Source organism: Dipodomys merriami, unplaced genomic scaffold (genome assembly GCF_024711535.1).
Source record: "Dipodomys merriami isolate MVZ:Mamm:240054 unplaced genomic scaffold, mDipMer1.0.p SCAF_73, whole genome shotgun sequence".
Classification (NCBI taxonomy): Eukaryota; Metazoa; Chordata; class Mammalia; order Rodentia; family Heteromyidae; genus Dipodomys; species Dipodomys merriami.
This window is the reverse complement of record NW_027206324.1, coordinates 460,001-473,894: the sequence shown is the minus strand read 5'-3', so window position 1 is coordinate 473,894 and position 13,894 is coordinate 460,001. Positions and strand designations below refer to the sequence as shown.

Here is a 13,894-nt window from a genome sequence, read left to right as displayed (position 1 = left end):
CTATCATCCTGCCCCCCAGAGCAAGGCAGCACACCAAATGGCGGGATCCACTTGGTTTTCATCCCAACCCAGGAATGATATTGTGCCTTTTCCTGTTGCTCAGGAGTCAGGATCACATCTTTGTAAACAATCGGTTACCAGGGCAATAGGTCACAGAAGGAAGACAGACGGCATTATAACCATCAGTTCACCATCCCTAGCCAGGAGGCAGTGTACTTTGGGAGGCCATTGCTCAAAAACAAACATCCTTTTTACCAGCTAATGAAACTGCAACTCCACTGCACCCCATCTTTCTCATTAAAACAAAAACTTAGAAGAAAAAGGAAAGAGTGTTTTGGACTTCTTGCCAGGACTGGCTTGAAACCACAATCCTCAGATTTCAACCTCTTGAGTAGTGCCAAGCTTTTCCATGAGACAATTCTCTCAAATTAACCACCAAGAAAGAAGCAAAAAGAAATAGACAAAATTCCAGACCTTGAGCTGAAGATCATGGACAGCACAGCACACATGCCCTGATTTCAAGCCCATGACCTGCACATCATCATCATCATCATCATCATCATCATCATCATCATCATCATCATCATCATCATCATCATCATCATCGACATCATCATTATAATGTGAATTAAAAAAGTATAAGACCCTATTAAGAATATTAAAATTGAGTGAGTCAGGCATTTTTTGGTGGCTGACATGTAATCCCAGTTAGAAGCATGAAATCTCAGGATGGTGGTTAAAAGCCCACCTGGGCAGGAAATTCCATGAAGCTCTGATCTCCAACTAACCAGCAAAAACCAGAAGTAGAGCTGTGGCTCAAGTGGTAAAGCAACAGCCTTCAGCAAAAAAGCAAAATAAGTGACCAGGCCCAGATACATAGGGTAGGACAACTAATAATTAATTAATTAAATACAAATACATAAATAAAATCAGAATGGAAGAAGAGCACAAAGCGCCAATTCCAAATCTTAAAATGAGCAGAGAATTGGTGGCTTACACCTGGAGCTCAAGCTACACAAAAGACAGAACTTGAAGATCTCGGTTCCAAGGCAAACTAGGCAGAAAAGACCATTAGGGATTTGTGAATGTGTATCAGTCCTGGGTCTTGAAGCCAGAGCTTGAAATAGAAATACGTTTCTTAAAGGTAGCACTCTACCACTTTTTCTCTTTAGGGGATTAAATGGAGATATATCTTACGGACTTACCTGCCTGGGCTTTCAACCTCAATCCTCAGATTTCAGGTGCTGATATAGTACCCTCAACTTCTTAACTTCTATGAGAATTTTATCTGCCATGAACTGCCAAAAAGTAAAAGAAGCGAGAAGTTGATCTGTGTGGCTCAAGCCACAGAGACTGCTTCCTTTTAGGGAAAACAAACAATAAAAACCCTCATACACAGTGGCCCTGCCCTGCTTTCAAACCCAGGAAGTGATCAGGCCCTATGTTCAAGCCCTAGGACCATCACCACCAACAACAAAAGAATGACTCAGGGACAGGGACTAGGCCCAGAATTCAAGCCCTAGGAACAGCATCAAAAATAAAAGAAAAACAAATTCAGAGACTGTGGCTAGGCTCCAGAGTTCAAGCTCTAGAACCAACACCAGGACACACACACACACACACACACACGAGAAATGAACAAATTAATGAGAAGATGGCAAAAAAAGAGAAAAGTCAATGAAATATTTTTAAGTAGTAGCTCATGCCTATAATCCTAGCTACTGTAGAAGCTGAAATCTTAGGATTGTAGTTCATAGTCAGCCTGGGCATGTGTGCCAGTACTGGTGCCTGAACTTGTGCTGTTTTGCACAAGACTAGAACTATACTACTTCCAAACACTTGGTGATTAATTGGAGATGAGAGTCTCAACAACTTTCCTGCCCAGGCTGCCTTTGAACCACTATCCTCTGATTTTAGAGCCTGGGTAATGTCCCTGTCTTCCCATGAGAATCTATTTTTTTGGTTGGTCATGGGGCTTGAACTCGGCCTACACACTGTCCCTCAGCTCTTCAACTCAAGTCTAGTGCTCTACCTCTTGAGCCACAGTACCACTTCTGGTTTTTTGGTGGTTTATTGGAGATAATTGTCTCACGGACTTTCCTTCCCAGGCTGGCTTTGAACTGCAATCCTCAGATCTCAGCCTCCTGAGTAGCTTGGATTACAGGCGTAAGCCACTGGCACCCAGCTTTCTTTTTATTTTTTCTTTTTTGTGGGTGATGGGGCCCGCTCTAGCTCTGGATGCTGTCCCTTAGCTCTTCAGCTCAAGGTAAGCATTTTACCACTGAGCCACCTTCCCAGCTCCCCCAGCTATGAATTACCAAATTTGTTTTACACAGCCAGATGTTGAGATGCATCTCAAGGTTCAGAGCCTGTCAGCCTTGCTCAGGACAGGGGAGAGACTCCTGCACAGTGATCTTGCCCTGATTTCAGGTCTAGGAACAGTCACCACTCCCTGTGTTCCAGCCCTAGGACCAGAACCAAAAAATAAATAACTCCCCCGTTTTCACTGTATTTGATGTTGGTATAATTTGTGAAGGGGAAGGGGAAGGGGAAAAACAAATTTTTTAAATAGGGATACAGGTGGACCTATTGCAACAATGAGATGTACAAGATATTATGTCGAAAAATGAACTTTACAGCTTTTGCCTGTGTGTGTGTGGGGGAACGGGGGGGGGAGGGTGGAGAACATTATATAAACAAAGCCATCAATGAAGCTGTGGCTCAAGCTGTCACAGTCTGCTAGTCTTGAGAAAAACAATACAAAAAATGCTTCATTCATAGTGGCTCTGCTCTGACTTCAAGCAGGAGAGTGGCCATGTCATGAGTTTAAGCCCTAGCACCAAAAATGAATGAATGAATGAATAAATAAATAAATAGAGCCAGAACTTTATCTGTGGCTCAAGCCATGGAGACTGCTAGTCTTGAGAAAGAAAGGGAAAAACCTCAGACACAGTGGCTCTGCCCTGATTTTATGACTAGCAAAAGTTAAGGCCCTATATTCAAGCCCTAGGACTAGCAATAAAGAAAAAACAAAACAAAACAAAACAAAAACAACAACAACAAAAACTTGGCAAAAACTCTGCAAAAAAGCCCAAGTCCTAAGTTCAAGCCAGAGGATCAGCACCTAAAATAAATGCAGAAAGAAAGACAAATGCGTAAAGAGCCAAAATTTGAACTGTGTCTTCAGGTGGGAAGCCTACTACCCTTGAGAAAAAATTAGGAACAATGACCAGCCCTTGAGTTCAAGTACTATAACAAGCTCCAAAACAACCAATAAAACTCAAAACAAAAACTGCAGAAAGAATGGCCAGGCCTAAATAATAAGCTAGATGACATGAACTTACAAAAAAGAGAAAAGGAATAAAAAATTAAGTGAAAAGGAGGGCAAAAATATTAGAGGCAATTCAAGATTTTAAAAAATATGGTTCATACCTATAATCCTACCTGCTCAGAGGGCTGAAATCTGAGCATTTGTGTTTTGAATCCAGCTTGGGCAGAAAAGTCCATGAGAATTCTTTTCATTTGTGCTATTCCTGGGCTTGAACTTGGGGAGTTTTGCTCAAGGGTAGAGCTCTACTGCTTCCTACCTATTGCTGCTTAATTGGTGAAAAACATCTCATGGATTTTCATGCCTAGGATGGCTTTGAACCTTGGCTCTCAACTTTCAAGACTCTGTATCGTCATCTTGGCTTCTTGTAGTACTCTTTTCCTTTCTGTATTTTTTGTCAGTTGTGGGGTTTGAACTCAGGACCTGTGTGCTGTCCCTGAGCCTCTTGTACTCAAGGCTTGTGCTCTACCACTTGTGCTATAGCATCACTTCTGGGTTTTGAGTGGTTAATTGGACATAAGAATCTCACAAGGGAACTGGGAAAGTGTCTCAGTGGTAAAGCGCTTGCCTTGCATGCTTGAGGCCCTGGGTTCAATTCCTCAGCACCACATAAGTAGGAAAAAAAGCCACAAGTGATGCTGTGGCTCAAGTGGTAGAGTGCAAGCCTTGAGCTGAAGAGCTGAAGGAAAGCACACAGGCCCAGAGTTCAGGCCCAAGACCGGATCCCCCCCCCCAAAAAAAAAGAAGCTCAGGGACAGTGACCAGGCAGAAGAGTTCAAGCCCCAAGACCGGCAAAAAGAAACAAAGAAAAAAGAAAGTGAGTAATTAAGCTGTGGCTCAAGGTATGAAACCTGTTAGCCTGGAGAAAAAAGGTAAAAAACGTAAAGAAAAATTTAAAAAGAAATTATTCCCAGTACCACACCTTCCAGTGCAACCAGGCCAATGCCCCTGCTATATCCTATGTCTCAATGACAAAAATTTCAATTATTTGAAAACTGCCTTCCAAGAATTGCCACATGGGACCACATGGGGAATTATTGACCATATGCAATTATTGACCTCAAAAATATTTATTAACATGATTTCTTCTATTCTTGTGATTTTTCTATGTCCTTCTCATCATTACTTCCCTAGCACCTAGCAAATTACCTGGAATAAAAATAGAGAAACATGTCTGCTTACTGAACATCTGCATGTATATTTAGAATACTAAGCTAGTTTCAATGGGGTCATCAACACTGAAGATTTTTTACTATGAGCCTCATCCTTTGTAAAAAACAAAACAAAACACATTTTACCCTCAAGAACTCTACATTTGCCAGTTGCCAGTCACTGATACTGTCATCCTAGTTACTAAAGGGAAGGAGGTGCTTGTGTTGTTCAAAAATATTGATGTTATAAAGATAAGGAAAAGCTGATAAATTATTATAGACTAAAAGAGATCAAGTATACACAACTACATATAATTCATGATCATGTATTGGTTTTTAGAGAAAAAAATTGATAAGGACAGAATTGAGCCAATTGGCAAAACTGGAATATAGACAAAAGATTAAGCAAAAGTATGGCATTGTGATTAATTTACTGAAGTTGATAACTATACTGTGACTATGTAATAATGGGACATTTTTGTCCTGAGATCAAGATTAAAATATGTAGGAATAGAGAACTACGAAATATACAATTTAATCTCAAATGTATGTCCACAAAGAGAACATACATGCAAGCATAAGTGATTAAGCAAATGAAGGAAAATATTAACCAACTGAATTTGCATAAAAATCACAGAAATAGTTTATATTCTTTTTGTGACTTTTCCTAAATTTGACTATTTTTAAACAATACTAGATTGAATAGTGAAGAGATGCACTTGAACTGCAGAAGATAAGTTCCTGAGGATTGTTCTGAGAAGGCTTAATGGAGAATGCATGCATTGGGGGATAAGAATAAAAGATCAAGTGTTACCATATGAAAATTATGGAAATCCAAACATTCAGACTACAACAATAAAGTACCAAGAGTAAGAAAATTCACAGATACAGAAAATAACTCAGGGCTACTGTGGATTGAGGGCTGAATGGTTTAATGGCCCCAAATTTTTGTTGAGGGTGATGGATATGTTTTGGATAAGATAAAGGTGATGGTTCTACAATACTGGAAATGTACTGAATGTCAATGAATTGTGGTTATAATAATAAATGTTATTACTATTTCCCTATGAAGAATAAAAAATCATCCCAGTTTAGAGGCTACTGTTTGCAGGAAACTCCCTGACATTATATATTCACAGGAAACTGTACTCTTTATTTCTTACATTCAGTAGATTTTAAACATGTATTTCTTTATGTGTTTTTTTCTTCTTTTAAGGTAGAACTTTGCTAGCACAGGCCGGCCAGGAATGTGCAATTCTGCTACTTTGTTCCTTGAGGAATGTCTTTCTTCTACACAAGACATTCCATAATAAAATTTATTATCTAATAACAAAAGCAACAAGATCAAGTGTTACGTTCCTTACCCTAGGACTTAGGAGCAAACAGGACATCCTGACTTATATCAGCTCCCTCTGTCCAGAAAGCATTGTGTGCCTGGTGCTTACTGGTTTATAGAATGTCTCCTGAGCCTGGGAAAGATAGGCATAAAAGGAAAAAGCATCCCTTGTCCTGTGCATGAGCAGGCAACCGAATATATGTTGTATTAAATATTTCTCTGGATATAGAACCTCCCTACCCCTCTCTGACCTTGGATATGCATATAGCTCCCAAGTCACCAACAAAGAGCAAGGCTTTGCCCAAGGCTATTACTTCCATATGGTAAATGGTTACTATCTCAGTTTTTAATTCACTGAAGTGTCAAAAATAAATGAATCAAAATCACCAAGAAGTAATAACTTACCCTGGCAAGTTTGTCTGGTTTGCAGGAGATGTACAGCTGGGAAAACAGCTCTGTTATCCCTTCAGAAAAATCTTCATCTCCTGAAAAAAAACAAAGTCTCACATGAAAAATATTCCAGCAAAACTGCTGAGGTTCACAAGAAAGGTAAGAAGGAAGAGGAGTGAAGGCAGCAGAAGTATTCATAACAATTTAATGAGCATGGAATATGAGTGCTTATACAATTTTTTTCCTTTCCTTCTGAGGGTTTTCTGATGCATTGTTATCATTATCCAGTCTTTCAGTTAATGTCCAATTAAGACAAACATTTCTGACACTTTTCTTCCACCACTGGTTAAGCTGAAGCTACAGGTGCTACGGATAATAATATTCACTCGGCCTTCTGAGCTTTCTTGGCAGACTTGGTGACCTTGCCAGCTCCAGCACACTTCTTGTCCACAGCTTTGATGCCACACACAGCAACTATCTCCTATTACAAACAGCAAGATGATCCAGAGGAGAATAGTCAAAGAAGCTCTCCACATACACAGGCTTGCTGGAATCATATGAAGCATGACAGCATCACTACACTTCAGGAATTTAGGACTAGCTTCCAGCTTCTTACCAGATCTGCGTTCAAGCATCTCTTTCCACTCAGTAAACTTACAAGCAATTTAAGCTGAGTGCCAATCCAGGACAGAGGCATAGGAAGCACTAGTTTGGCCTGGATGGTTCAGGAAGGTCACCCAAGCTGTGAAGCTAAATGCTTCCTTGGGTGGATCATTCTTGTTGTCACCACCAATGTTGTCATGGCAAACATCTTTGGCTGACATGCTTATAGAATTTTTTTGTGCACAGTATGTCAATGGATGTTCTTAATGGGCTTATAAGAAAAGTGGGTATTATCACACTTGTGTGATAAAGATAATGCAGGCTGGAAGAGGTCAAGAATTTTTACAAGATCTCCTAGCAAAGATAAGAAGTTAAACCTTGGCCTCCACTTTCAATGTTCTTTGCACCACATTACAGAAGAATGAATGGAGAGTATGAAGCAGATATTATATAAAGAAAATGGAATTCAGGGCTGGGAATGTGGCTTAGTAGTAGAGTGTTTACCTTGCATGCATGAAGCCCTGGGTTTGATTCCTCAGTACCACACAAACAGAAAGAGCTGGAGGTAGCACTGTGGCACAAGTGGTAGAGCATTAGACTTCAGCAAAAAGAGGCTCAGAGACAGAGCCCAGGCTCTGAGTTCAAGCCCCAGGACCAGAAAAAAAGAAAAAGAAAATGGAATTCAAGTTGGGACAGTAAGACTCCAGGAGAATCCAGGTTATCCAAGAAAATGGGAAGAGTTTCAGGCAGAGGAAATGAGTGCCAAGATTAGGGGGATGAAAGCATAGCAGGAAGTTTAGAATAAGCAAAGGAAAAAACAACAAAATAGGATCCAGCTAAGACTGAGCCTTTATACCCTCTTAATATCTCAAAGTTTCTACCAAAGAGATGAGGAACTACTGATGATTTTTAAAACAGAGACAGGTAAGATCAAATTTAAATCAAAGAGAGATCACTTTAGTGGCTGAGTACAGAACTTATCAGCACTAATCTAGGAATAAACAAGAAAGTAAAATTGAGTCAATAATCCATGATCCAAGTAAGAGACGGTGATGTGTAAATCAGAGGGAGAAAGGATTCTTAAATGTTGGAAGGGTGCTAAGGAAAATGTTGAAATTATCATGAAGATGGGAACACAGAACACCTTAGTAGAGAAACATGCAAACATAAGGATAAGTCAAGAGCAAACTATAATCAAGACAGACAAACAAATTGTCAGGAAATATTCTTTTTCTCTTTACACACCTAAATCCTATCCATTCACCCACTTTGAGACCAGCCTAATGTTTTAGACTTTAGAATCTATATATTTATTAATCACCAGTCTATAGCTTCAAAGGGCAAATTATTACTTCTTTATACCTGCCATTGTCTCCAAAAGTCCCTGGTTGGTGGGAGGGGGGAATGTATCATGGCACATTTGTCCCTCTCAGTTGGCATTTAAGAGAGAGAATTAAAATGACTTAGCAATCCAAGTTTAACATGGATTGTGAAGGTGATCTCATTAATACCATCCTTACCTATGTACCTCATTTAAGCAACATTTAATTATTCCAACTAAATCCTGCTGGGTGCAAGAAATTAATCTGAAAACATAATGAGATAACAATATCACAAAGTATTGACAAAATGATCCAATGGCATGCAGAATTTTTTATTTAGATTTATCTCACTCTGTTCTAAACATATTTAATATATACTTAGAATATAATTAATATTTGAATATGTACATTGAATTTACAAATGTACAAATATACAATGTATTATGTTTGAGTTTATTTAAATAAACTTTTTTTTTGGTAAGAGTTGTGAACAAAAAGGAAATGGGTCACTGTTGTGGCTCATGTCTGTAATCCTAGCTATTTGGGAGGTGAGAATGGAGAATTATAATTTGAGGTCAGGCTTAACAGCACAGTTTGTGAGATCCCCTTCTCAGCCATAGCCTGGTACAGTAGTATCTGTTCATCCTCTTACATTAATGTGAGAGGCCAAAATTAAGAGGATCTCAGTTCCAGCCCAACCTGGGCAGAAAATTTTAGGAGATTCCATCTCAACAGAGAAGCTGAACACAGTGGCAAATGCCTGTGATCCTAACAATGACAGGAAGACTGAAATGGGTAACTCTAGTTCAGGCATGTATCCAGGAAAAACCAGACTCTCCCTGAAAACAGTCAAGGGAAAAGAGGGCCCAAGGCATGGCTCAGTGGTACTGTGCCTGCCTACTGACTTTGAGTGAGTTGAGCTCAAACCCCAGTACCACCATAAACAAAGGTAAACAATGGTGGAAGATCACTGTCAAATGCTTTCCACTGAATGAAATATATATTAGGCAGGAGTGTGGCCCAGTATTAGGCTAGAGGTGGAACTCTGTCTTAGAGGACTTGGCTGAGGCTCTGTGTTTGGGGACTGGCACTGCGGTAAGGAGAAGTTGCATTGAAAGTATGTAGGATGGTGCTGGTGGTTCATGGCTATAATCACAGCTACTCAGGAGGCTGAGACTTGGAGAATGGACCTTTAAAGCCAGCCAGGCAGAAAATTCTGTTTAGATCTATCTCCGCTTAGCAAGAAAAAGACAGACTGGTATCTTGGTTCAGAGTGGTAAGACATCAGCTCAGTTCAAACTGTGGTCCTGGCACCAAAAACAACAATAAATAAATAAATAAATAAAATAATAAAGTGTGGGCTTTGGAGGAACTTTGCAAGAATGAAGGGCTCTCCCAAAATAGGAAGACATATTCTTAGGCAAAGGGATGGTAAGGACCAAGGATGCTGATGGAAAAAGATGACCAACACTGCCACACCACCAGGTTCCTAAATTTATCGCCCATTAGCTACTTCCATTTTTTCCATACTTCATTGAGATATCATTAAATGCCAACATCACTGCTGAATTCTCAACAAATATCACTGAGGAGGGCTGGCACAGAGTGTGAGAGGAGCTGGGAAGGAGTCTGTTTTCGGAGTCATTTCTGGTGAACATAATAGACAAAAATCCAACTGTTTAGAAAATGCCTCCAAGTTCTCTGAATGGTATTTAAAGATCAAGAGTCCCATTCGTGGGCAAAACAAGATGCTGATTACAGAACGAATGCTGTTAATTGCACAAATAAGTTTATAAATAACACAATTGTCATATTGAGGCCTAGTTAGAAAAAAATGCAACTATCTAAACACATCACAATGGCTTTATGTGTTTCCTAAGTTAAGCCATCTAAAAAGAAGATTTTTTTATCTATTATATCTTTGGAATCATGAAAATAATTAGTATCTCTTAGTTAAGACTATTATACTTTATTTATTTTTCTGTTTGTGGAGCCTGAACTCTGGGCCTGGACACTGTCCTTGGCTCTTCAGCTCAAGGCTAGCATTCTACCACTTGAGCCACAGCGCCACTTCAACTTTTTCTGCTTATGTGATGCTGAGGAACTGAACCCAGGGCCTCATGCATTCAAGGCAAGCACTTTACCACTGAACCACCTTCCCAGCCCCTGAATACAGTATTTCTTTTAGTACTTATTTTAACAACCTGTGAGGAATTAGATTGGGTTACCTTATAGATGAGAAAACAGCTCAGTATCAAGGAACTTTTCAAGGTCACCTGGCTTTAGTAAATGACAGATCTTCATTTTAACACAGTGGAAAACTCCAAAAGCCCATCATAGTTAACTGCCATCTCAATATTTCAGAACAACATTAAGAACTTACATTCAAAAAACTTTTTTCTTTTGTGCAAGTCATGGGGCATGAACTCAGGGCCTGGGTGTTGTCCCTGAGCTGTTTCAGCTCAAATCTAATACTCTATCACTTGACTACAGCTCCACTTTGGGCTTTGGGTAGTTAACTGGGGATCAGAGTCTCACAGACTTTGCTGGTGAGCTGGCTTTAAACCCAGATCCTGGATCTCAGCTTCCTGAGTGGCTAGGTTTACAGGTGTGAGCCATTAGAAAATATTTTCTAATCAGGAAGCAAGCTTTTACATAGACTAAGTAGTCATTTATTAGTAAGGTGTTATACAACTGTCTAGTTTGAACTCTTAGAACACACGGCTGAAAACAACAAACAAAAAAGAAAATGTCCCAGTCTGCAGAAAATCTGTACTCAAGGAATAAAGAAAGTGCCTCCCTGAGAAATGTTCAGTCTTTCTGTAGAAAACTTGAAGACTAGTTATTTTACAGTAGATTAGAAATAGAAAAAAACAAATGAGATTAAGAGGATATTAGTGACAAGCACACTGACAGTTCAAAGAAGTAAAAGAGAAACCCATCTTTAAATGCACTGACATTTGGAAAATTTTAATTTTGCAGCCCTCATACTAGTCTCAGGACCTCTTAATACTTTTAAATTTTTGAGAGCCCCCAAAGAGCTAATTAAAAATGTAAGTAGACAGGCTTGGAAGGTGGCTCAGTGGTAGAGTGCTTGCTTTGCATGCATGAGGTCCTGGGTTGGATTCCTCAGCACCACATAAGTAGAAAAAGCCAGAAGTGGCACTGTGGCTTAAGTGGTAGAGTGCTAGCCTTGAGCTGAAGAGCTGAGGGACAGTGCGCAGGCCCAGAGTTTAGGCCCCACAACTGATAAAAACAATGTAAGTAGAGGTAGGAACTGGTGGCTCTCACCAGTAATCCTAGCTACAGATTCGGGAGACTGAGAGCCATAGATTGCTATTAAAAGCTAGCTGGCTTCCAATGTATAACCCCTCTTTTCACTGTATTGGATGTTGGTATAATTTGTGGAGGGGAAAGGAAAAACAAAGTGTTTAAATAGGGATACAGGTGGACCCACTGCAACAATATGTACAAGACGTTATGAAAAAAGTTTACAACTTTAGCGGGGGAAGGGAGGGATAGGGGAAACAAAGGAGGAAGCAACAATGCTTGATAAGAAATGTACTCATTACCTTACTCATGTAATTGTAACCCTTCTGTACAGTATTTTCACAATAAAAAACACAAATTAGAGGGGAAAAAAAAGCTAGCTGGAGCAGGAAAGTCAGTGAGACTCTTATTTCCAATAAACTACTCAGAAAAAAAAAAAAAACAAAACAAAACAAAAAACAAAGTACACCTGTGACTCAAGTGGTAGAGTGCAGCTCAGGATCAATGCCTAGGTGCTGAATTCAAGCCCAGGACTGCCACAAAAATAAATTAAATAAAAATAGGGGATACACACACACACACACACACACACACACACACACACACACACACATACACACACACTAAAGAAACAGACAGATACAGACAGATATGTTAAAAAGTAGAACACATCCAATGAGCAATGCATCAGGTATTGAGTTCAAGTCCTAGTTTCACATCCCAAACAAAAGAAAAATTAGAACTGAAGTGCTTATGGTAGTTTTGCAAACTTAAGAAAAAAAACAGTACTTGTTTATATACATTTATTGAAAATAACTGTAATTTCCACAAAAGGTGAAATTTCAGCAGAATAATACAATTGTTTTACATATTTAATGAATCTCTTTATCCTTTAGCCTAATGAAAGACACATGTGTTCTCATCTGCTTTTACACTCTGTCTGCTGGGGTATGTTGTTTTAAGTATATGAAGGAAATCTACCTCACAAAGTCACTTAGTTAGAAAAGGAAGAAGTTTTAGTAGCCTTCTCAGATTATCAGTAAAGGAAATGCTTACATATTCCTTAATACTATACTAAAACTCAAGTAGTGTCATCTCTTAAAATTTAGTTGTAATGATATACATAGCAATGAGCCTGAAGCTATACCATAAGATTTTCTGATTGGATGTATTGAATTAAAATGCATTAGTCTTTTTTTTCTTTTGCCTGTGCATCATTTGCTAACATCACACATTAAATAATGGGAAAATACTCACTCCGAGTCACACAAATCTTTCAAATGCTGACCAACTGTCTTGAAATGAATGAATATAGCTGTTATTTTCAACACAGATTTCATCAGCATAGTCTGTAAACAGCACTGGGAAGCTACAAAGCTCAACAGATCAATAAATCCACTCTACAAAATTGAAAGTTAGTTTGAATGTATAGCATGACTCATACATAGTTGCTTTTCTTGTTGTAAAGGCTCATTTCATTCACTTTTAAGAAATGTTCACCAAATAGTATTCTAGTCTCTGGGCTGGGAAGGTGGCTCAGTGGTAGAGTGCTTGCTTTGCATGCATGAGGCCCTGGGTTCGATTTCTCAGAACCACATAAGCAAAAAGAAAAAACCGGAAGTGGCTCTGTGACTCAATTGGTAGGGCGCTAACCTTGAGCTGAAGAGCTGAGGGACAGCGCCCAGGTCCACAGTTCAGGCCCCCCAACCAGATCCCCCTCCCCCAAATAAAGAATTCTAGTCTCTGTGACCACTTGTATACTTCATAGTGAAAATGGCATTCCATGGCAAAGCATGTAGTTCAATTAAACACTACAAATGGGCTAGGCACTGGTGGCTCATGCCTGTAATCCTAGCTACTCAGGAAACTAAGACCTAAAGATCATGGTTCAAAGCCAGCTCAGGCACGAAAGTCTGTGAGACTCTTTCTCCAATAAACTACTAAAAAGAAGACAGAAGTGGTGCTGTGGTTCAAGTGGTAGTACACTACCCCTGAGCAAAAAAAGTTTAGGGTACTACTCAAGCCCTAAGTTCAAGTCCTAGGACCAGCTTAAAAGAAAAATTCAAAATTGAATTCATTCATTCCACTTTTTAAAAATAGCCAATTAGCAAAGAATATGTTAGAAATATATTTAATTAAATGTTAAAATAAAACAAACCTAATTATTCATTTGTCCAGAAATTATATTTTATATTAACTGCCACATTACCTAATTACTGTAAAAAATGAGCAGCTTCAACATTCATATTTCGTAAGAGATACAGCAGGCTTTAAATTGTGGAGGCGGGGAGGGGGGAAGAGTGTCACTCACATTTTAGGTACTACCACGTTTTCTGCCTCAATTCAAGATGGGATTAAGGGTCCCATAAGTCACAAGGTACAGCTGAAGTATCCAGAGATATAAAGAAATGTCAGTCAAACTGAAGACAAACTCTGAAAAGAGCAGTCTTTAACTGTAAACACTGGCAGGGGTATATGAACAATATCAGTATGA

The 13,894-nt window shown here is 39.2% G+C and overlaps 1 protein-coding gene across 1 annotated transcript in view; it reads right to left on the bottom strand.

Annotated features, from left to right (window-relative positions):
* Positions 1 to 13,894, bottom strand: part of LOC138818287 (protein FAM114A2-like) — a 68,543-nt gene that overhangs the window by 14,395 nt on the left and 40,254 nt on the right. Inside the window, exon 7 of the mRNA XM_070009277.1 lies at positions 6,221 to 6,300. Coding sequence (XP_069865378.1) covers positions 6,221 to 6,300 — 80 coding nt within the window. The remainder of the gene's footprint in view (positions 1 to 6,220; positions 6,301 to 13,894) is intronic.